At 42.6% G+C, this 24,784-nt stretch overlaps 2 protein-coding genes across 3 annotated transcripts; both read right to left on the reverse strand.

The window, feature by feature from the left end:
• Positions 1 to 1,728: 1,728 nt before the first annotated feature.
• LOC134791702 (clusterin-associated protein 1) lies at positions 1,729 to 13,729 on the reverse strand. Of its 2 annotated transcripts, none has more exons than XM_063762809.1 (12): positions 13,624 to 13,729; positions 13,102 to 13,298; positions 12,598 to 12,765; positions 12,312 to 12,407; positions 11,449 to 11,517; positions 10,763 to 10,911; positions 10,074 to 10,206; positions 9,779 to 9,863; positions 9,481 to 9,576; positions 8,815 to 8,934; positions 3,283 to 3,378; positions 1,729 to 2,538 (listed from the first exon to the last, which is right to left on the reverse strand). In XM_063762809.1, the coding sequence occupies exons 1-12, from the start codon at positions 13,643 to 13,645 to the stop codon at positions 2,417 to 2,419; spliced, it is 1,353 nt and encodes a 450-aa protein (XP_063618879.1). In that variant the 5' UTR covers positions 13,646 to 13,729; the 3' UTR covers positions 1,729 to 2,416. The 2 variants fall into 2 exon arrangements, with proteins under 2 accessions (XP_063618879.1, XP_063618878.1); XM_063762808.1 differs by having other exon boundaries at positions 1,730 to 2,538; positions 10,763 to 10,907; positions 11,445 to 11,517.
• A 592-nt stretch (positions 13,730 to 14,321) lies between these two features.
• Positions 14,322 to 22,567, reverse strand: LOC134791755 (large ribosomal subunit protein mL62). The gene is made up of 5 exons (XM_063762903.1): positions 22,271 to 22,567; positions 21,828 to 21,929; positions 16,955 to 17,038; positions 15,896 to 16,065; positions 14,322 to 15,200 (listed from the first exon to the last, which is right to left on the reverse strand). Exons 1-5 carry the CDS (start codon positions 22,421 to 22,423, stop codon positions 15,107 to 15,109), a joined length of 603 nt encoding a protein of 200 aa, XP_063618973.1. The 5' UTR covers positions 22,424 to 22,567; the 3' UTR covers positions 14,322 to 15,106.
• Between the last annotated feature and the right edge of the window lie 2,217 nt (positions 22,568 to 24,784).

The raw sequence follows: 24,784 nt of genomic DNA on the forward strand, positions 1-24,784 counted from the left end.
TATTAAATATATGTATATGTAATTAGCTTAAGTCAGCTTATAATTTTGACATCTTCTGTCGTTTTCCACCGAAGAAGTCATGAAATATCGACAAACATAATGTACCTAATATTTAACATAAACTGACTTGTCAGCTGAATTTCAACCGCGAGCGAGCTCCGAGAATAGACTTGGCTGGAAAACATTGTTTATAGTTCTACCAAGTTTTGGATGTACCTATTGGCTTGACATTAAAAAAAAACACATAAGGGTAATTTCTACCTACTCTTGGGCGTTAAGACGGCGCGCGAACACGCATGCGATTTTAGTTACATTGCGGACATTACATCCAATTCAGCCGACTGATCTGAATTACTTGTGTGAGACTTGAACTCACGGCCTCTGGATCGATACTCCATCGCGCTGCCATCTGAGCCACCAAGACCTCATCCATAGCCAGCAAATCTTTCCACCATATGGGTCTAGGGGATCCATCGGGGTCGTGAGGGTCATATGGGTCCAGAAATTGTTAAAACATGAAACTAGCATGCGCTGGCTTGCACCGTCTAAATAAGTCCTTGCGATTTAGTTATTGAGAATTCTCGGGGCTTGTTTGTGCTAAGGATACATATTTTTCACCACACCAGCTCGGAAAGGCTTACTTTGCACTTCAAAAACGGATAGGAAAGTTGCACTTTGCTATCAGTAATTCACATGTGAGGCAAAGTAATCAAATGCATATTTTGAGTTGTTTTCTTATGTTTGCTGGTAGAATTGACTTTTAAATTATGATTTTGGATGATAAATATTTAATAACATTCACTTGAATTTGATTTGGTTTGATTTTGTTTGATATTTTACATTTAATATTTGCTTCGGGTTGGTGTAGCGAAAAATTTTGAGTTTCACTCGGGGGCAAATTTTGTTTAACCCTCGTGCTTTGAAACCCTCGCAACGCTCAAGGTTCCATTTTTCGAACTTTTCGCTTTGGCGATTTTGGAATCTTTCGCTTGCTCGGGTATCAATAGGTATTAGCATGAGCGGTTAAACAACAACTTTGCCCCCTTATAAAACAAATAACTATTGTTGATCAATCACACCTACAAGTACCTACAAGTTTAACGTTGTTGTACCGTTACCATTATTACTGTATTTTATTATTACACTTACATCTAAGTTTAGATTTAGCCTTTTTGCAACCGGGAGAATATGTAATATTGTTATAGTTCCATATTTCCCTTTGTACGAGAATCTAACTTTCAAAAATTTCACGCCTGAAAACTTAAACAGTCTTCAGCTTTGTAACTTGTGTATTATTAAGCAGTAGGTACTATATAATTTAAGTATTTTTTTTAATTCATCCTTTTAAATTCACCCTTCTTTAAAAATAAAAGTAGAATACTCATCGATTTCTTCTCTATTTTCAATATGTACTTACTTAGATCAATATTTTAGTTTAGCATAAGTAGATTGTGTAAATACCTTGTAAATCATACAATTCGTCTATATTATTTTTATACTAGTTATTCCAGTACTTATTTACTGCACAACGTATAGAAGTGTTAACTGGAGTCAAAGTTATAATTAATTGTAATTAATTGAGACTAATTAATATTTATTTATAGGTACGAAATTATTTAATTGGTTATATTGCCACGTGTAAATCGACATTAATACAAATTCGTAATAAATATGCTTGTTTTATTCGATATACCACAATACCGTATGTATACAAAAAATCTTAGACCATCCATTCCATTGCACACGTGCCACACGCGGTAGGTTAGGTAAGGTACCTAACCTAGACCCACTTGCACCATCCCACTAACTCGGGGTTAAGCGGTTAAACCGTTAACCAGGTGCATGGTAGCTCCAGGTTTAACCGGTTAACCCCGGGTTAGTGGAATGGTGCTAGTGGGCTCTATGCTATTATAAGGCGTTTGGTGATAAATGATCATTGTCAGCTACGAAGTGGTTTAAAGGCTTTGCTGAAACTGAAAATAGCAATTTTCTTGTTTTCTTACATATTTCAAGACGCTTTCAACTGAAACGTGACGTCACGATCAAGTTATTACCTAGGTACTGAATTAGAGTGATGACGTTTCGTTTCGTGCATTGTGCGCGATTGTCAGATTTTGACTGTTGTTTCTGAAATTGGTATTGCTTTATTGCAATAGGTCCCGTAGGTAATACATTTGATTCTCAAAACAAACCGGATCGACTGATATGGTATAGTACATTACGATACAAGTGAGAGAAGTAGGAACTCGTGTCGATTAAAAACACTCCCTTAGGTCGTGTTTCAATGTATCGCCGCTCGTTGCGAATTACTGTAAATAACCTTTGTCATCTAGCCTATTAGCATGCAATGGAATTGGTGCCCCCCAAAAAAATACAATCTATCATTTAATGTCTATATATTATTCTTCAAAAGAGTTCAAAATTCATTGTCGCTGAGCACAGAAGCGCGGCCGGGTGCAGCGCTGGGTCGCGCGCTTGTCAGTCGCAGCTCGCTCTCAGAAGAACTGCCGAGGGAGCCACCATCATCGCCGTCAACTCCTAAAAAATATAACTTTTCACGTTCGCTAAGGTTCAAATCACAAAAGGATATAACTGAGAACTATATAACGTATACGTATAGGTACGTTCGTTTGTTTGTAAAACCAAACATACAATTTTCGAATTTGGATTTTGCGGTAGCTCCCCATGGTGGACTCGACCCCACAAATGTAAGCTTAATTTACGAAGTTAACTAATAGGGGATATTAGGCAAAGCTCTGCGTAGGTGGCACCTTTGTGGCACATACAGTAAACAAACCACATTGACACATGGCCTACCGCGAAACAAGAAAATCGAAATTTCGTTATCTAATCTCTCTATCACTCTTGCATATTCGAGCGATAAAGAGGCAGATAACTAAATTTCGATTTTCGCGTTTACCGCCTTGATGCATCAATGTCATATTTTATTGTCTGTGAAAACTTGACGAAAAACAGTTTAAAGCACAGTATGTATAAGTTAGTCCATGAATTTACTGAGTCGGTAGTGCTGCACTCTGGCGGCAGAACATTGCAGTAATATCCCCTATTACCGCAGCGGTATTTATAATTAATATCTGGGAGACCGAGCTTTGCTCGGAAAACATATAAAAATTCAAAATACCGCGTTTTCCCAGAGATAAGACCTAGCTAGATCGGTTTTTCGCCCTCAAAAACCCCCATATAGCAAATTTCATCGAAATCGTTAGAAGGTAGTTTAAAGGTATAAGATAAGATATAGTTTTAGGTATGTTAATAGCTCACCTTCAATGAGATCAGCGAAATCATCGTCTTCAGCGGCAATGGTACGCGTGGCGGGGCGCGGGCGCGACCAGCGCGACGCCGCTGGCTCGTCGTGACCTAAGCATATTACAGTTATATAAGTAAGTACGTGTAATAGGCCTGTTGCAAGTAACAAAGAATCATGGAAATAATGATTTCAACGAAACATATATGTTAATATGATTCTAAAAAATGGCCCAATCTCAGTATAAACTGAAGGATTATTAATATATTCAATAAAATAAAAGTGCAAAATTCTCCAATCGGCCATTTTTACTGAAACGCCAATCAGAAACGTTCCAAACAGTGACGTCATCAATCCATAACATATTTCTTAGAGCAACATAGACAACCTCATTGACCGAAATCTATACGTGGGCACCAAAGAGTTCGAAAGGTGCAAAAAAAATGTTATTTCGCCACTAAACATTTATTACGTCCAAAAAATATTATTACACGATATAAAGTAGATATCTATTTGTTCTCTTTATTTATTTTTCGTCTTAAGTTAGGTTTGTTATAATATGAATATAAAAGTAAAATATAAAAACACTTACAAAACAATAAAAAATACATATAAACACATTATAAAAAACCTAACCTAGGGTGCCGCCGGCAGCGGGGCTTGGCCCAAGCTGCCGGTGGTCAGGGCCGCAGAGTGAGGAACCGACGTACTATACGCGCCGTGTCCAATATTACCGCCTTCTGCATCTGACCCTTGATCCAACCACCCAGCGAGAGTCTCTCTAGGTGTTGGTCGAGACTCTTCGCTATGAGACCGTTCGCTGACACAACTATCGGAACAATGATCGTCGAGTCAACATCCCACATGGCGGTAATCTCGTGAGCTAAGTCTAGGTACTTGCTGGACTTGTCCTTCTCGGCCTTCACGAGATTCTCATCATGGGGGATGGTGACGTCGGCGAGCACGGCCCGGCGCTGCGATCGGTCTATCAGCACGATGTCAGGCTTATTGGCGACAATAGTCCTGTCAGTGATGATAGATCGATCCCAATAGAGCGTGGCACGACCATTCTCGAGAACAGGCGCAGGTAAGTACTTGTAGTACGGTACTTCGCGGTCCACAAGGCCGTATAGAAGAGCAAGTTGCTGGTGAATAATCCTGGCTACGAGATTATGTCTGTGCAAGTACTCACCGTTAGCAAGATGAGAACAACCGGAAATGATATGCCTGAGTGACTCTCCGGGACGGCGGCATGCCCGACAAATGTCGACCGTACCGTCCTTCAGGATATATTTCCGATAGTTGTTCGTCATCATCACTTCGTCCGCAATTGCACAGGCAAAACCCTCGGTTTCTCCGAAGAGGTCCCCGAATCGTAACCAGTTCACCGACGCGAGCAGGTCCACATCGGGTCCCGTGAGGGCCTTGTAGAACCGCCCGTGTAGCGCCTTACTCTCCCATGCCGCCTTGCGATCCGCAGTACTTAGTACCACAGGTTTGCGCCAGTTCTCGTTTGCCAAGGAGAGCGGCGTGAGGTTCCTGTCTACTGCCACCACATCACGATGCATCCCACACTCGTTGTTAAGGAAATAATTCCTGAGATTGTACACCTCGCGGTTGTGGAGATCCTTGGCGTTTAGGAAGCCTCGGCCTCCACACTTCCGTGGGATGTACAATCTCATAACTGACGAGCGTGGGTGTAGCATGCGATGTGTGGTGAGCAGTGACCGGACCCTCCGATCCAGGGCGTCCAGCTCGGTCTGAGTCCACCTTAGTATGCCAAAGGAGTATGTGAGAAGAGGCATTACCCAGGCGTTGAAGGCGCGCACTTTGTTGCCTCCTGACAAAAGACTGTTAAGGACTTTTGTGAGCCGACTGAAAAAGCGCTCCTTCACCGACCGTCTAATACCCTCGTCCTCAATACCCAACGACTGTGACATACCAAGGTATTTATAGGTCTCTGATTCAGAGATAGACCTGAAAGACATTGTCTCAGAAAGTTGTAAATTTGTTGAATTTACAACCTTCCCCCGCTGTACATGCATAACCGCACATTTATCGACACCAAACTCCATGTTGATGGCACTACTGAAGACTTCGGTGGTTTTCAGTAGCTCCAACAAGCCTTGGGTATTTGGTGCAAATAATTTGAGGTCATCCATGTACAGAAGGTGAGAAATAACTTCACCCTCTCTCCGAAGCCGGCAACCTAGTCCCAAATCCTTCAGCAAGGTGCTGAGGGGATTCAGAGCTAGGCAGAACCATAGCGGACTCAGACTGTCGCCCTGAAATATTCCTCGCTCAATCCTTATAAAATCCTGTGGGCCAGGTCGGTTATCCCCGCCTCCTGGTTGACGAAGGACTGTGGTCCACTGCCCCATACACGCGCTTAGGAAGGCTCTCAAAGCTGCATCAACTTTGTACAGCTCTAAGACCCTCCCCAGCCATGAATGAGGCACCGAATCATAGGCCTTCTTGTAGTCAATCCAAGCGGCTGAGAGGGCCCCCTTGGTCCGCCGGATTTGTTGGCAGATGGTCATGTCTATGAGGAGGAGCTCTTTAGTACCACGGGACCCAACCCTACATCCATTTTGAGCAGAGGCCAAAATATTGTTTGCGACAATGTGCGCGTTGATTTTTGCTCTCAAAACGGATGTAAGGAGCTTGTAGAGTGTAGGCAAGCATGTGATGGGTCTGTAGTTCTTCGCTTCCGTGGTACTACCGGACTTATAGAGCAGGAAGGTGACACCAGTTGTTAAGGAAGGTGGGAGAGAACCAAGTTCGAGGGCTTGTTGAAATTGTGCTGCTAAGTAGGAGTGCGAGCATCGGAACCATTTTAGCCAGAAGTTGTGCAATCCATCCGGCCCAGGACTTTTCCAGTTCTGGGCCGTGCGGATGGCACAACTTACGTCATCGGGGCTGATGGTGACTGCCCCCATAGGTTCAATGGACTCGCACTCACGCTCGACAACACTCATCCAACTCCCCTCGGTGTGTCCGACAGGCACCGACCAGATGCTACGCCAGAAGTCATTCATGACAGTAGCATCCGGTGGCCGCGAGTCGGATGCACGAAGGTTGGTTTCCTCCCACTTTCGGTACATCTTCCTTTGGTCACTCTGGAAAAGACGATTCTGCTGGAATCGGTCCACACGCTCTCTGTAGCGGCGAATACGGTTTGCCCATGCATAGACTTTCTGCTTTAGAAAGTCGATGCGCTCCGTAACGTTGGCCATGTAGTCGCGGGGCCTGATATCCGTCCCCACGAATGCCTGGTTTACAAAGCGCATTACTCGGGGGCGATTGTTGCCCCCCCTGAAGCAGATCAGCTTTGCGATAAGAGTCCTAAAAGAGCTGATACGTCGCTCGATCCGTATTTGCCATGCGGGGGCACCTCCGGCGGTCCTAGGTGCACGTTCAGAGTCCGGAAACTTGACTCGTGCAACACGGCACGCCGCGATGGCTCCGCAATACATGATCGCGTGCGTATCATCTAAATCTTTACTAGTCCGCAAATATGGCTCTAGTAAAGCGTTTAGGGCTCCCATTAGCGCTAGATTGTGTCTATTCATAGGCAAACGTGGTAATCGTGGCCTAGTATCGGGTGTGGAGCGGTACCGCGTAATCGCCTCGTCCAGAGTCCTCCTCAGTTGCTCATTGGCTGTACTACCCACACTCTGCGCGAACTCCTCCTCGTCGGCACTGAGATCTACCCGCGGCGCCCCCGGTGCCTGGTCGGGTGCCGGCACCGGATCCGGCGACGTGGCGGGCGGATCCCGCGCCGAGGTAGAAGCTGCGCGAGCAGAGAGAGCCTCCAGGCGAAGCCGATCAAGTGTCGAGTCATCCAACCGCTTTTGCCGCTGGATGACTCGCACCTGATCCGATAGTCGTTGCGCAGTCACGTCGATGGTCGGTTCGAGGGCCTGAAACAGTGGAAGCATTCGGACACGGTACGCGCATAAGTTGGTTCCCCCCTCTGTAGCCCCATAGTAGGCGCGCATGACGTTCTCATTAATGGTTTGAGACCATCGCATGCGACGCACTACACCACCGGCAGCGGGAGCCGTGGGCGGGGCAGGATGTCCCGCAGGCCCCAAGCGTGCCGACAGCGGTGGCCGCCCGCGCCGCGCAGGTGGTCGTGACGGCGGTGGCGGCGGCCCGCACTCATAGCTCGACTCGCTGGTGTCGGGCGCGGTGGCGAATTCATCGCCCGACGACGATTGCGAGGAGACGGATGATGCGGACGGGGGTGGTGGGCGTGCGTTTCGTGGAGACGCTAGTTGAGCTCGTGTTTTGCTTCTCGTTTGCATTTTCTTTCACGGGGAGTTTTGTCGTACATGTTAGGACATCATATTCTATGGCCAATTATAACCCTTATATATATGTAATAGTACGCAGCAGTCTTGGGTTATATTTTTCATAAAAATAATGTAGAAAGCAACATGTAAATACAAAATCTAGAAAATAATTTGCTTTAGAAAGTCGATTTAAAATGAAATGCTAAATAATACGATATTTCAACAACAAACTTTTTTAATTATTTGGCTGAATGGAACTATCATTGCCATGTTGGCTGTCGTAACTAGAAAAAATGAAAAATTAAAAAGTAAAAGCGGCGTTCGGTGATTTTCACTCAAAATTTACATGTATCTAAATAATTCATCTTAAACTGCAACCGTGTGAGAGTTTTTGTGTAAAATGAGTTATTGTGATAAATTTTTGTAATGTATTTATCATCCCTAATCGTAATATATGGTGCTGAATTAACAATATCATTCGGATTCAAGGGAAATTCGTAACTGTAAGTATGTAAACAATATCTACCACCCTACCACCAACTAAATGATGACGTCACAAATGGCATGCGAGGCGTTTTCGCGCGAAGTTTAAACTAGCTATAATAAAATGCAATTATCTATGTTAAATCTTATGAGTATAACTGAAATATAGTGTTTTTCGGAACTAATACAAGTGTACCGACGATAATAAAAGGGTTTTCAAAATTTGTCATCAGGCCTATTGTCTGGCTGCCTTAGGTTGCAGGTATCTTAGTCAGCATCAAATAGATAGTGACGACCAAAGTGACCAAATATATCGGAACTTATCCTTATTTCGAGCAAAGGTGGTTACAATGAAAATGAAAAAAATATGATTTATTGTTTAGGTAACATATTTTGTTTTGGCAATGGAGTTACAGTTAATGGAGTCTCCTAGTACCACCTAGTACAATACCTACCTATACATATTTGGCCACTTTGGACGTCACTATTTGATGCTTACTTAACCTATAGTTTTGTCCATAGTGAACGGAGAACGTTCTCGAGAACAGCACGTCTGTACCGCAACGAACAGCCGAAATGCACATCGTCAAATGTGGATTTACCACTACAACGTGTTACGACCTAGCGCTAAGACCGTAGCTCACTTAGCAGTGAATGAGTAAAGTACGTGAAGGTTTTTCCGATACTTATGGTACAATATTAGACTGGCAGACTAATTTTCTTCAGTGTAGCATTTTTTTTTGTCTATAATAAAACAAATCGTCATACCGTAGAGCGCGCGGTCCGAGTCGGAGTCTGACCGCGAGTCGTCCTCATCCCGCACTTCGTCGAGCGAGTCGCGCCCCGCCATATTGCCGAATGCCCGCCGAGCCTCCGCGGCACCCGTACCTGCAAACGAGAACGTCGAGAACCAATTTAGCATCAAGAAGGGTATCTCAGCTTCTCGACCTTTTTTATCCCGGCAAGTTGATCGTCGCTATTGCATTGAATCCACTTTGGGGGCGTTGTTGCCTAAACTCGTCACTTTCCCAAACTGACAGCACTCGCAAGACGTCTCCGCTTAACACGCTCCTCTGAGTGGAAACGCAAAGCAATTTAGCGCCCTCTAAAGGATATTGGAATATGAGCAGTAAAAATAAATACATTGATATTCCCAACATTCCCTCTTTCATGGTACCAGTGATATTGATATTTGATATTTATTGAAATTAAATTTTACAGCATTACAGCTAGGGGGCGCCAATGCGCTGTAAAATTAAGTAAGTAATAAAAAAGCTATAGGTACTAAAATTATACGATAAATATGACAGTAATTAATAAGCTACCTATGTTGATTCGCAAAAACGTTAAAATTTCGACGTGATACAACGTTTTTGGGAGAATATACATATACCACATTGGTAGGTAGGTACCTTTTAGGTATACTGTACTGACCTGCAGTTTTGATACGTAGACGTGTCTTGGGTCTCGTGGCCGGCCGTGGCTGCTTCGCTTCAAACTCTTTTGCGTCATCACTTGAGTCTAGCTCATCTGATAATAAAAATAAGTGCTGTTACATAAAACAAATGTTTGTGACTTGATCATGTTTGATAAGTTGATAACCAAGACAATCATTATAAAAGTACCTATATCATGTAATTATTCTTTGGTGGAATAGGGATTCCACCTTGTGTTTATTTTTCCAAATAAAGATATAAAGACAGTAGGTACTAATGAATTTAATGATTTGCACCTGATTCGCTAAGTTTCCCCAGCACATCTTCCGCTTCGTATTTATGTATGAGCTGCATGATAGCCGCCTGCTGCTCTTCGGCAACCTGGAACAAATTATTTGTCCATTAATGTAAGATACAAGAGAGAAACATGGTCACAGATACCTATGAATGATCCATACTTAATCCCGTACACTCTGTCAAAAGTCACCGAGTAGAAAAAGTCGATTGACAGAGCCCAGCGTTGCTCCACATTAAATGAGGCCTAAAGTCCTACGACCTCAAATTACTCTTACTACGCCAACGATTACTGACCTCCGCTTGAGCGGTCTCCAGTACGCTCAACTGGTGTTTGAGCGCTTCAACGCAGCGGTAGCGCAACACGTACTGGTCCCATAGTTGCTCGATCTCGGTTTCCAGAGCTGTCAACTCGCCCTGATATGCTGGCCTGCGGAACAAGCAAAATATTAGGTACTCAAGAAAAGAAATCAATTAAATCTAACCACAGCCATACCATAATGGCCAGTCCTGATAACTGGAACATAGTCTTTGTACAATCCTCAATATAAAGCCCTATTTAGGTGATCTTTGGCTTCTTCCGTATTCATGTATTCACAACTGTGATTTACACTATCATACCTCCCGTATTTAGTTTGCTCCCGTTCTCGACTGCTACCTTGCTAGCTCCTAAGGTCCTTTTCTGACTTAATAGTACGGATCGATAAAGTGCTCAGTATTTCGTGTCCCCACCTATTTAGGTCACAGTGCTGCCGGGTCCCCGGTTCCTTATCACTCTTATCAGCAAAGAGCCTCGCGAACCCTAACAAGTCTGCTGTGTTACTGGACATCTAATTCGGGACCTATACTTCTTTCACAATCATAATAATAATATATTTATTGTGACATTAGGTATACATAAAAGGTGTTACATTTCATAGGTACTAAAACGATCACTCACCACTCACTTCAACCACCTTCAACTCACTTCATCAGCAAACACTTACTTAATCTTCTGCACCGTAAGCAGCCGCTTCTCTGCGCGCTGCAGCTCCGCTCGCCTGCGCTCCAGTTTCGCGTCCAGCGCTGCCTCGGAGGCCGCCACATTGTCGATGCGTTCGCGCGCGTCGGTCACTCGTGCTGCCGCTGTCTCTAACTAAATATTGCATTAAGATATCAAAGAAAAGACAAAGAAAAGACTTGACGACCGGTCTGGTCTAGTGGATAGTGACCCTGTCTGCTAAGCCGATGGTCCTGGGTTCGAATCCCAGTAAGGGCATTTATTTGTGTGATGAACACTAATATTTGTTCCTGAGTCATGGTTGTTTTCTATGTATATAAGTATGTATTTATCTATACAAGTATGTATATCGTCGCCTAGTACCCATAGTACAAGCTTTGCTTAGTTTGGGGCTAGGTTTGATCTGTGTAAGATGTCCCCAATATTTATTTATTTATTTTATTATTATTTATTATGAGACATCTAGACTTCTTCCACTGATCATATTACTCATTTAGAATGCGCGACGTGCACCCAAATTTCGTCCTCTATCTCAAGAAAACTTAAGTTGCGGTACTTGACGGTTTGTCGAGGATTCTAAATATTTTTATACACAGAATACCAACTCGATTTGATACTATCGTATTGAGATGTGCTACTGGCGCTACTTCTAGGTATATCGGTAGCACTTACCGCACGGCGCAGACATGCTTCCATGGCCGACATGTCCAGCGGACGAGCGAGGGCCTGTTCACGTTGCTCCTGTAAACCAGCTTAGTCGTTACCATTAATAACCTATACGAAAGTCAAATTGCTAATAGAACGAGCGGGAATGGGAATGGAAACTACGAGTCACATAGTGTAAGTATGGAGTGTACCTATATCGCAAAAGACTTAGGGCCACTTGCCTCATTCACTACGTAACCCGGGGCTAACCGGTTAAACCTGGAGTTACCATGGTTACCAGTACAGTCACCTGCAATAATATGTTACACAACGAAGCCGCAAAAATATCTGACACGATCTTATTAGTTAGTAGAGCCAAAGACATATGTAACTTCGTATAAGACGAATAAAGTCTAAGGAAAAAACGTGCCTCGGAATTCAAGTAAAAGTCATTCCCGAATAGATGGCGCACACACCTTTAGCCTATCCTCGGCTAGATGGCGTGACGACACCGTTTCATATTTAACAATTATAACACATAGATATCAGTGAATGAACATGGATCAAAATGATATAAAAATAATAAAATCATTTATCCATATATATACATTTTTTGATAACTTTATACGTTTTCATTTTGAGTTTTAGTCGTGTGTCGATAGATGGCAGTAAATTAACTGTGACTACAAAATTTACAATGACAGGACCCCTCTATACTATCTATTCTTTTTGGTAGAGCCATAAGAGCGTGTCACATATTTTTGCGGCCTTCAAAGTTTAACATATTATTGCAGGTGACTGTACAATTTGACATTGGGTTAACGGGTTAACCAACCCCGGGTTAGTGGCATGGTGCAAATGGCCCTTAGTGACATATGTTTAAGACTCACCTTACGTTCTGCTTCTTTACCAAGCAGGTCGAATAAAAACGAACCCTGAGCTGTGATGTCAGTTGCTAGGGCTCTTGCTTGTTTGATTTCACCCAGCTGTAACAGAAACCAATATTAGACTTACCTACTTATTTATGTAATTATTGTAACAACATTTCCTACTGAAAGTGAACCGTAGACCACTAGGTAGAATTACATGGCGTCAAACGTAGACCTAGGCCTAATTCCTCAATTGAACGTGGCCTTAATCCACAATGGTTTTGAAAAATTAGACATGATTGCTTACCCGACTCGTGACATCATAAGTCAAGGGTACGTCAGGCCGCTGCTCGTCTGGCGGCGGCGCCTGCAGAGCGTCGCGGAGCAGAGACGCCACTTTGAGCAGCTCGCGCACCGCCCAGCCGTCGGCACCGTATAGGCGCTTGCCGTTCAACTTTAGGTTAGCTCGAGAATGCTAGGAGAAATAAAATTATGTAATGAATGCAGCAAAATCTAGAGTTATTATAGGGACTTTCGTAAGGGCGTCCACTAGCTGTTGCACGGAGCGGGTGAGCGTGAGCTGGTTAACGAAAAATAGTATGAGCAACGCGTCAGCGCGGCCACCACGGAGCTCTACGTCGGACTCAACCCAGGCCGCCGGCCAGCGAGTACACTCCTCAACCGCCTCCCGCTCTCCCAGTTGGGTTTGCGGCATCGGATATGTTAATCAATTAAACCCGTGGGCTATGGACCCAACTTTATTAAGGCTTGTACTCGTAGATTAGATTGTAGATTTGTAAGTACAACTTACGAAGAGTGCTATCGCATGTGTGACGAGCGCGACCCGTTGCTCGGCGTCGGCGCGGCCCCCACGGAGTTCTACGTCGGGCTCCACCCGAGCCGCTAGCCAACGAGTGCACTCCTCCACCGCCTCCCAGTTGGGGTTGCGGAAGCTCTCCATGTTGATCTGGCGGGGGTAGCCGAGAGCGCGCATGGCTTCGCTGAAATCTATTTTTTTTAACACGTTAAGCCTAGAAATGCCAAGAAAGCCTCAAGTCGATATGATTTTACGCCCTTTGTAATAGTTTGAAACTAACAGTAAGTACATATAAATCCGCTCTGTCAGATAGGTAGGTACTATATAGGTAGGTTAGGTGGGTACTTTAAACTGTAAATAGGTAAAGTACAGTAAGAAGACGACAAATTAAATTTTTCGGTGTTATATGAAAGCAAATGCTTCCATTTATATTTTTAAGTACTTGAATAAGAGCTGAAACGAAGCTGTAAATATTACCTTGAAGATTAAATAATTCCTTAAATATTAAATACTTACTTCTTAGATCTCTATACGACATTATAACAATTATAAATAGCAAATTACTGGAATTAAATTCGTTTGATTTCCAGGTTAACCTCCCAAATGACAACTCACTGTTTGTTTTCATACGTTGCCATGGTAACCAATGGTTACATTTGTTAGTTTGGCAACATTGGGTCGGTTAACTCCCAGGTGCGTTAGGCCGGCCACACACGTCGGGAATGTCTCTCTGAATTCAGATCAAAGATTCAGATTCTTAATAAAATTCAGAAAGCCCGGAATTCCATATTCCAATGTCATTAATTTTTTTAGATGATGATTTTCTCAGATCGATCTGTACCTACATTCAGATTATGAATTCTTCTCGCGCCTCTTTTCCATACTTTAGGTATGGACTTTGGTATGGACGAACGAGCACACACACGCAAATCAGATCAACTATAGATGGTCAAGCAAATCTTGTCAGTAGAAAAAGGCGTGAAATTCCAATTTTCTATGGGCCTATATCCTTTCGCGCCTACATTTTTCAAATTTGACAAGATCTGCTTGACCCAGTATAATTATACTCTTTGAATCAGATTTTGAATTTGCCATTGACATTCGTTGGAGAGAGTGAGACAGACGTTCGTGAGACAACTACTGACAATAAGTAGATAAGTACCTACATTCGTTTTACAAAACCGATCGTTTAGAAAAGTAAAACAGTACAAATAAACAATTATTAATTTTATTGATATCATATCTAAAAGCTAATTACATTCAAAGTAAAAGAACTAAAGGTAATGGTAACTGGACGCGTTTGGCAGCCAATAACAGGCTGACTGCCACCAATTCTCAGATATTTTGACAGTCATTTTGCCAATTCTCTGGTTTTATTTACGGACGTTTTTCCACTTCTTCAGGGACCGCAAGGTAACTATGGCAGTGAACACGCTACTGAATTAATGACTTTCAAAATAGCTGAGGGTTTCTTGGACACTGGCTTACAGACGGTATGGCAATGGGCAAACACTTAATCGAACATTCAAAGTGAAGTCTTCAGTCCCTTTACCCAGTTTTCTGATCCCCTCATAAATAACATAGGATTCTGTCCTCAGCGGCTTTTGCTATTTCTGGTTACATATAACATACACAATACGATATCAGATACGCCACTCTATACAAACAAGACGTTTCTGAATTATTATAGTCGCATTCACGACTCAAAATCACTGTCTTCGCATGCGGTCGTCGCGCTAACCAAAGTGATTTCGGCTCTCACATCTGATTAGACATGGAAGAATAGTACGTTTATTTTTGCTTGCAAGTGACAAAAAGAATATCTCTACATATTTGCTTAAGCGCGCATAAAGCTCTGTGCAGACGCACCCGGTGTGCACAGAGCTTTATGCGCGCTTAAGCGTTGTATGTCAGAAAGTTTTCATTGATATTGGTTTAGGTGTTAGTCCATTGTCCTGAAGTCTGTAGCCTAGTGCAACGCGGCCAATTAGTGGAAGAATCATAAGTCGACGACGGTCGGCGGTTGCCTCTGCGCGCGCTTTACTGCGTCCTCGCGTTTCAGCGCCACCCTCATACGCGCAGCTTTCAGGTGTCTGTCAACAAAATAATATCAATAATTAGAAAATAGATGGATATGGCAATGGCAATAAGACATCTAAGTAGAAATTTTTGGAGTTACTTTAGAATCGTTGCTAGGGATGGAGAAATGGCGTGGTGTAAAGGCCCTCCGTATCACATGAGTAACATAGGAGCAAAGTCAATAGCGATCGCGTCAAGTCATAATCAAAACATTTTACGTTATAATCGGTTTTTGCAAGCGACCCTTTACTGACAAGACACGTATCTAATCTGTTGAATCTGGTAATCTGTTGAATGGATCGATTGTAAACATGCTCGTTAACATGGGCGCCGGCAGCGGGGTGCAAGGGGGTGCACTTGCACCCCCCTGGCAGGAAAGAAAACACGTAGGAATTTAACGAGTCGTTAAATTAGTAAAGCCTGACCTGTAATATACTAAGGTAATATATGATCATTGTCAAGAGCGCGCTGTTATTCTCATGTGACAGTTCAGTATAGTATGAAAAAAATTGTTCCAGTGAAATTCCACAACATGGCGCGTGATCATATATTCCTGGTCAGGCTTTACAGGCGTTTAAAAATGCGTTAAAAAATTAGAATAGTTTACAAAAGCAAAATGTATTTCTTTTAGAAAAGCATTAATTGATGATGCCCGAAATATTCTCAAACACCAAACCCAACCAACGGTATTGAAACACTTGAATCATACCTCTGCCTAACTTTCTCGAGCGTCTCCGGCGAAGGCGTCTGCTGCGTGACGGCGGCATCTCTCAGAAGAGTACGAAGTTTCTGGAGGCAGTCTGCTAAGTTGAGCTGCTGCGAGCGCGTGGCGTCCGAGCGGATGATCAGGTACCCTTCCTTGGATAATTTCTTCCCATGCTGAAATTATGAATAAAAACATACAGATAGCCCTTAAGAGCTTGTGCACAATTTACGCGAGGTGTTTTCGCCTACTTTTTGAGTGTCTCCCCACTGGTTTCGTTCACTGTAGAAAAATACACGTGAGGTGATCTGTCGTGATTTTTTGGTGACCCCCACTCCCCTATCAAACATCGCGTGATTTGTGCACAAGCCCTAACCATTTGGCCAAAGACGTCAACTGATCCGCGCGGCTACAGCTCAATATCAAATAGCTTCGAGTATTTAGAAAAGGTTAACAAATACGCGTCGCATGCAAGAATAGTCATTGTAATAGTAATTGGAATAGTCCCATGCTATAGTCCAAGCACAAGCTCCGTCCATTTACAAGACAAGAAACCGAGGTAAGGGGATGCCACGACGTGGCTTCGCTACAAGTCCTGGGAACTCTTGTGCAGAGTGTACATTTAACTTATCAGTCATACACTTAACTGTCCACCAGCAGAATCTAGTTGCAATAAGCCTTAAGAATGGTCATATGACTGTCCCAATAATGTACTTAATTATTTTAAATAATATATTCAAAATTGAGCCATCCAATGTTAAAACAAGGATTTTAAATAAGATTCACGAATCAGAAGCAAAAATGACGGTGAAAACCTGGTAATTTTTAGGGTTCCATACCCAAAGGGTAAAAACGGGACCCTATTACTAAGACTCCACTGTCCGTCCATCTGTCTGTCTGTCTGTCACCAGGCTGTATCTCATGAACCGTGATAGCTAGACAGTTGAAGTTTTCACAGATGATGTATTTCTGTTGCCGCTATAACAACAAGTACTAAAAAGTATGGCACCCTCGGTGGGCGAGTCCGACTCGCACTTGTCCGGTTTTTAATAAACAAACACTAACCAGTTCTAGCATCTTTTCCTTCACTTCTGGGTGCAGCCAATCCGCTTCACTCAGCTTGAATCTCAGGTCAACCTTTGTGTGCACCTGAAATTATAATAAGACACTAAATAAAATCACCCAGGCTCAATTATGATCATACATCCGGGTTTTGGGACCGGGAATGATTTCGTGTATTTATAACTTTGTTTATTGTAAAATAATTACCAAACTATGAATTAAACGTAGGTCCAAATGTGCTTAGAAATGTTAGATTAGTATCGTTTTTTACAGTTTTTACCTGTTATTTGGCTAGTGTAAAACATTCCTGGCCCGAAAACCCCGATGTATGATTATGATAAATACTTGACAGGCAAACAAAAGCTTTCATCAATCTTACTATTGTACTTTCTGGTGCAAGTTTATTTAACCATTTAACCACCATAGTCTGTAAAAGATACAACGCCATTGAGGTCAGAAGCAAAACTCATTTATTTCCAAACTACCTTCAGCTGTCATTACAATTCAATCCTGCAAGTACCCATCTAAATACATAACATACCTTTCCACCATAATCAACAAGTCTAAATCAACACATTATTCATTACAAAATAGTTATACAATCAATAATCATTGGGAATTCCTATGATGTCGGGCCATAACTCTGGTGGTGGAATCTCAATAGGAGGATCTTCTTCAGCTGAAGACTGAGACCCAAATTCAAGCTGTTGTTGGTCACAAGTAGGAGCTTCCATCGGCTGTCTCAGTGCTCGAGCTATAATTTGATCAGCGTGGCGACGATGCAGCTCTCCATCTTCCGTTCTTACCACATAAGTGCTGGGTCCCTCTATTGTCTCAACCTCGCCCTTTGCCCACTTAGTTCCTGGCGTGTACATTCGCACGAGCACCGGTTGATGCCGACGGAAGGCGCGGGCGCTCGGCCTCTGCGCTGCCTGTTCCAGCTGTTGTTCGGCACGGCTCGGCGTGCTCTCTGGGTGTAAACTTGATATGGCTGTTCTGTACTTGCGTCCGTTAAGCATTTCCGCCGGTGTTTTATTAGTAGAGCTGTTAGGGACGGTGCGCAAAGCGTATAAAGCTTTTGCCAGTTTTTCACTCCAAGCCATGTTTGTAGCTGCCATTTTGTTCAATTTGTTTTTAAATGTTTGCACAGCCCTTTCTATCTGCCCATTCGAAGCTGGGTGGTAGGGCGGAGTGAATATGTGTCTGATATGGTTCCTCCTTAAAAATAAATTGAAGTCCTCAGACGTAAATGTCCTGCCGTTATCCGACACCAAGAGATCCGGCAAGCCTTGTGAGGCGAAAATGCGTCTCAAAATAGTAATTATGGAATCTGCGCTCATAGATGGAACAATTTCTGCCTCTATCCACTTGCTGTAAGAATCGATTAATAGCAAGAAGGTTTTTCCCTGGAATGGACCAGCAAAATCGATGTGGACTCGACTCCAAGGTTTTTCAGGCATGACCCATATTTGCGGATCTTTAGGTGGGTTGTTCCTCACAGACTGGCAATCCTCGCACTCAGCCACGACCTTTTCGATTTCCTTGTCCATGCCGGCCCACCAAAGGTACCCTCTAGCGTATGCCTTTGTCTGTACAATCCCAGCATGTGGAGCATGTAGCAATTTAAGTACCTTTTGGTGAAGCGAAGTAGGTATGATGACTCTGTTACACCACAATAAACAATCTTTATTGTGTGAAAGAGCATCTCTGCGGATCCAATATGGTTGCATTTCAGGATCTGTATTGGAGCGCGGCCACCCATGGAGTACGTTAAACAACACCTTTTGTAGCATCTGATCTTTCTTGGTTTCTTCAGCAATAGCTTTTACATCCAGGTTCCATCCCAGTGGTTGCTCTTCTAGCAAAAGTACCTCGCCCAGACAGTCTATATTTGGGTTCACCGAAGACGTCTCCGGTTCTGTCCACCTGCTTAAAGCGTCCGCATTTCCAATCAATTTGCCTGGTCGATATTTGATAGAATAACTGTATCCGTTAAGTTTTAGCGACCACCGTAACATTCTAGGCGATATTTGGTCAGGAATTGGTTTCTCCGGGTTGAACAGACCAACTAAGGGTTTATGGTCGGTGATGATGCAAAATTTCCGTCCGGCCAGAAATTGATGATACTTAGTTAGCCCGAACATTATCGCGAGCGCTTCTTTGTCGATCTGCCCGTAGCGTCTCTCGTGTGGTTGTAGTGTCCGCGACGCCATCATCACCGGCCGTTCGGATCCATCTTCCATAATGTGAACCAACACGGCTCCCAAACCATAATCTGACGAGTCACAGATCAGTAACAAATCTTTATTTAGGTCATATCCGACCAACGTACAATCCGACGACAAAAGATTCTTAGCTTTATTAAACGCAGCTTGTTCCTTATCACCCCAAGTCCACGGTGATTTCGCTTCCAGCAACCGGTACAATGGTTCAAGTAATGTAGCTTTGTCGGGTAAGAATTTCTCGTAGTACGTGTATAGTCCTAAAAATGCTCTTAATGTCTCTTTGTTTGTGGGCGCTGGTTTACCCTGAATCTCTTCTACTTTCTCCGGAGTCGGATGGAGCCCTTCGGCGTCCAGCATATGGCCCAAAAAGGTAATACCCTGTGAAGCAAAGACGCATTTATTAACGTTTAGTCGAAAACCCAGATCTTGAAGTTTTTTCAGTACTGCATTCAACCTCTGGTTATGTTCTTCCATATTTCTCCCTGTGATGGCTACATCGTCCAGGAGACACGCGACTCCTTCCATATCTGCCAGGGTGGTAGACATGAGCCTTTGGAAGATGCCAGGCGCAGCGCTCACCCCGTAAGCCAAACGATTCACCTTCATTAGTCCGATGGGTGTATTTAGTGTTAGCAGCGTCGCGGTATCATCGTCAACCTTGAGCTGAGTGTACGCCTGCTTCAAGTCCAGTTTGCTAAATATACTTCCCCGCTAAGCTTCACGAATGCCTCTGTCGATGTAGGGAGCGGGTATGTGTCAACATCTATTGATGCGTTAACCGTAGAACGATAGTCTCCACAGATACGCAAAGATCCGTTATCTTTCTTAACAATTCTTAAGGGAGTAGCCCACTTTGAATATTTGACTGGTGTTAATACGCCATCCTTAATCATTTGACGCAGCTCATCGTCCACTTGTTGTTTTAGTGGGAATGCTACAGGGCGCGCTTTCATGAATCGTGGCGCGGTCCCGGGTCGCACGTGCAGTGACACTGGTGGTCCCGTGTACTCTCCTAAACCCTCCATAAACAAATCTGGATATTTATTCTTCCATTCAGCTACTTCCTCTTCTGACCAGCCCACGCCATCCACTTGCAGCCCCAACTTCTTAAACCAGTTCCTACCGAGCAAGCTCGATCCGCGGCCGGCGACCACCAACAGTTCACACTGGGCTTCTTTGTCGCCTAAAACCACTCGTACGTGTACCAACCCTAAGATTCTTAAAGGGGCACGGCTCCACGTAACTAGTTTCACATTTGTGGTATTTAATGGGGGTGGGTTGGACCACAACTTTTTAAATGTCTCCTCAGATATTATAGACCTTGAAGCTCCGGAATCTATTTCCATTAATAATTTGGCACCATTAAGATGCACATTTGCTGTAATCGGTTCACAGTAATCTTCAGCGCAGACATAGATCCCATTCATCATGTCTTCCTGGTCCGAGTTGGAGTCACATGAACACTTGTCTTCGGTCACATGGACCTTACCTTGTTTCTTATTGCAGGCCGAAGCAATATGTCCATGTCGCTTGCAATAATAACACTGAGCCTTACTGAAAGGGCACCGCTCATTCGGTTTATGTACCCGGGCACAATGTTTGCAATTCACTGATTGTATTTTATCAATTTCCATCTGGTCACTTTCGTTATGTGGAGTTTGCTTAGATGTACTAGCACGCGCTTCAGGATACAAGTCTAGGAACGTCGCCTGGTAGTTAAGACAATACTGAACGGCCCCCGTATACGTGAGGTCCTTGGTCTTCAACAATTCGCGGCGCAGGCGCTCGTCACGCACCCCAAGTACTAGTCTATCTCTCAACTGTCGCTTAAGATCGGCAAAGTTACACTTAGCACCGAGCAAACTTATCGCGCCGATAAACTCTTGCACGCTCTCTTGTTGTAGTTGTACGCGTTTATGAAACTTCCCCGCTTGTAAAATTTCATTTACTTCCGGCTCAAAAAACTGGTCCAAAACACGGATAATGTCCTCAAATGCAACATTAGTTGGCCTCAGCGGGACCAGAAGTGATGCAATGAGTGAATAAGTGTCTTTGCCACTCTGGGACAGAAACAACGAGCGCGCCCGAGTCGGGTCCAGCGCCACGCCCGCCACGTCCAATGCACATAGTAATTGGTCCTTATAATCACACCACTTGTCCGTTTTTGGGTTAAATTGTCCAAGAAGCACCACATTAGAAAGATTACTGTTCATTTTGCGCACAAATTACATTAATTTACCGTAGTCGCCAATAAAAGATACAACGCCATTGAGGTCAGAAGCAAAACTCATTTATTTCCAAACTACCTTCAGCTGTCATTACAATTCAATCCTGCAAGTACCCATCTAAATACATAACAGTCTGATATATAAGACATACAATATCCAGCTCATTTCACTGTAGTCTGATAAATAAGACAAAACTTCATGGTCTTCATGTAACTTCATACTGGTGGTGACACAAGCACGCTCAATGAAAAATTCTAAGCTGAAAAATTACTGACAACTGGAGTAAGTACAACAAATTCCACCAATCTATCAAAATATTGGAATATAACAAAACTGGCATGTAATAGCAGTGCAAGAATTGCACTGTCTAAAGAACCCTTTAGCATTCCAGTGTAAGATGCCTACAATGATTGTTTTACTCACTTTGTTTACATTCTGTCCCCCCGGCCCGGAGCTGGCGCTGTATGTGATGTCCAGTTTCTCCATTGGGATGAAACCAGAGAATTTCTCCTTTGGGTCAGCATTCTGTAATTCATAGGATTACCCAAATATCACTCTGACTTATACATACAGTCACAGAGAAGGAACGCTTAACTGACAAAAAAAAAAAAATGTTGCCTCATCGACATAAGAAAAGAGTGTTCTGTTTAGCAATGTGATTTTATAATTATGGATATGATTCTGAATTGCACAAAAGGCAACGGTCTTAATTAAAGAAATAAATTAGGTTAATCTATGCTATTAGTGCTATCACCCATTACAATCACTTTAGCTTACTATAACTAGATGTTACTATGGACCATGGCCGTATTCCAAGATAGTGTAACAATGCCAGATTAATCTATAATAATAATAAGACTACTTACAAACGACGGAGTGCTGAGTTTTAAAGAACTGTTGGGGTACAATGTCTCCAAAGAAATAGCGCTTTTGTAAGCCATAGGTCGTTTCATAGTAGTATAGAATGCATTCGTAACAATTTTTTGTATAAACCCCACTCTCAACGGGGCGAACGCCATATTGCCGAACTAACACAAACTATCGATTATGTTTACTGTGTCTTATACCAATTCTAATTAAAAACTAAGCATAAATTGCATTTTATCGATTACCGATTCAAAGCGAAATATAACATATAACCTCAAAAATGAAACGTCAATGTCAGTCAGCTCAGCTGTCAAGTGCGCTGTTTGAGTTACCTAACAGTAAAAACTCCGCGATTTTATAGCTATATACTCTGTCAAACAATTTCCTTCAGTAGAAAAGAGCTGCAAATTTAATAAATGTGTTCGCGAGGGGTTATCGTTCTATAGAAAATTTGAATTTTGCGCCTTTTTCTACCGACATACTTGTTTGACCGGCTATATTCCCGAATAATCGAATAAAGGCCACGAAGGAAGGAAGGATTTTACACGATCACAATCTAAACAACATAATTATGATCTATAGTATTTATTGTTTTTCCAAAATAAATTAAAGACCATAGATAATAGGAACCACACATACAGCTTCTTGTTTATACTTTGGCAAGCCATTTCCGTCAGTAGGAAAAGCCGACAAATTTAAAAAAAATTAGGCGGGAAGGACTATGTGCTCCCATAGAAAATTTTAATTTCGCGCCTTTTTTTACTTACAAAGTGAGTTTGCCACAGTATAGTTACCAAATTACCCGCTAGATGGCGTGGTTGTTTAAACATAAAAACAAACCACTAGTATCCTGCTATTCCTGCTGTATCCTAAAACCCGCCGTATACCTAGTCAATTGATTTACAATATTATAAATGGCGCTATTCCGTCTATATACTAAAAATCCCGCATTACGCTATCAAGATTTATCTGGGAATAATGAATAGACTTATACAGATATTTTTCAGTTAAGCAATTTGATTTGCACGATTTTGTAATACGCACGAATATGTTAGTAAAAGTACCAAAAGTATCACTAATTACTCTAATTAGGTACCATCAATCAATGAGGAGCCTAGTTTTGCTTCGGTTCGCTACTTATATTATGTATACTAATCGCGGTTTTCCGACACGGTTAATGGAGAATCTGATCTACAGACTTTTACTTCGTTAATATGCAGAAAGGGAAACTCAAAATAATTTTACGAAAATCTCCAGATATTTTTCATGACAACGCTAGATAAACTACGAGTGCGAATGAATATGCAACGTTTTAAAACTCTATTTTTTTGTGGTCAGTTTAACACGCTGATTGTAATCCACACTAAACTAAAATATGCTTCCCAGTATTTTATCTTCAATAAATTCTTAATTTTGCAAGTCCTTAGATCTATTTTAGTTCAGTTAAATACTTTGTATTGTATACTTACCTATATCTTTCTGACTTGTAGGTTTGTAAGATCTACAATTATCAATACTTAGTTATTAAAAGACATAATATAATTGAAAACTGATGCTAAACGTCCATGCAGAGAGTGGTAGTGATTATGATGACTGATGAGGAACCGCGAAGCGTGCTGGGCCCATAACCTATAGAAAATACTACGGGTAGCTACCTAAACCAAACTAGAGTAGGTAAAATAAGTAGTAGTGACCCGCGCTCTGGGTATTTCCTGGTGCAAAGGCTGTCCATCGCAATTCAACGCGGTAACGCAGCGAGTGTGATGGACACCTTTGCGCCGGGGGTAGCGCGGGGAGGCCTCTTTCAGTAGTTTTTATATTCCTTGTTTTATTTTAGATATATTTAGGGTTGTTAGTTTTAATTTAGTTTTATTCATAGATGTATTTAGTTCATAAGTTATTTATTTGTCCAGTATTAGATAAGATAAGTCATTTATTATTTAAAAGCTATCTAAGCTAAAGTAGGTCCGTAGTCCGAGATCTGTTTGATCAAGTGGAACGTGGTTCGCCGTACGTTTGTTAAGGACGCAGCTATGAGTGAAAGCGAGAAAGAAATAAGCTGATCGGACCAAGGTCGCGGTCCGGTACGCCCGTCTGTTAGCACAATAATGTTTGAACTGGCTCGAATGACAATAAGCATAATATGTGATTAGAATACCTACAATCTAATATCCCGGCTACTAATACCGTTTCAGTCAGTCGTAATATGTTAATGATTTTTCATCAGGCCTTTGTGTCTATTGCAGACGATTTATGCATTGCTGTTTAGACAACAGGTTTGGTGACTGTGTAGGCCGATCAAAGTGACAAATCAAAGGGTTCTTGAAAAAGCGCAGCTGCCCAGTCTTACCGCTCGCCTCAGAGTGATTTTTATACTGCGAATAATACTTGTACCGCATCCGCAGCGAGCGAAGACGGTTCTTCACGCTCCAGTTGGTTTAATTAGGACCGTTCTGCACCGCAGCGCCATCTACCGTTGCTCCGCTCCAGACAAATAATTTAATCGGTTTTGA

Source organism: Cydia splendana, chromosome 6 (genome assembly GCF_910591565.1).
Source record: "Cydia splendana chromosome 6, ilCydSple1.2, whole genome shotgun sequence".
In the NCBI taxonomy this organism is placed as follows: domain Eukaryota; kingdom Metazoa; phylum Arthropoda; class Insecta; order Lepidoptera; family Tortricidae; genus Cydia; species Cydia splendana.

What these genes read in the sequence shown, in the direction of transcription:
- LOC134791702 (XM_063762809.1), bottom strand. Translation starts at nt 13,645, where the DNA reads ATGTCGTATAGAGATCTAAGAA. An exon ending in TCTACGTATCAAAACTGCAG is followed by an intron (nt 8,935 to 9,480) that starts GTCAGTACAGTA and finishes TCTCGTTTGCAG; the next exon opens with GTACGGGTGCCGCGGAGGCT. An exon ending in CTCGGACCGCGCGCTCTACG is followed by an intron (nt 3,379 to 8,814) that starts GTATGACGATTT and finishes TAATATGCTTAG; the next exon opens with GTCACGACGAGCCAGCGGCG.
- LOC134791755 (XM_063762903.1), bottom strand. Translation starts at nt 22,423, where the DNA reads ATGGCGTTCGCCCCGTTGAGAGTGGGGTTTATACAAAAAATTGTTACG. An exon ending in AACTCAGCACTCCGTCGTTT is followed by an intron (nt 21,930 to 22,270) that starts GTAAGTAGTCTT and finishes TATGAATTACAG; the next exon opens with AATGCTGACCCAAAGGAGAA. An exon ending in AGGAAAAGATGCTAGAACTG is followed by an intron (nt 16,066 to 16,954) that starts GTTAGTGTTTGT and finishes TCATAATTTCAG; the next exon opens with CATGGGAAGAAATTATCCAA.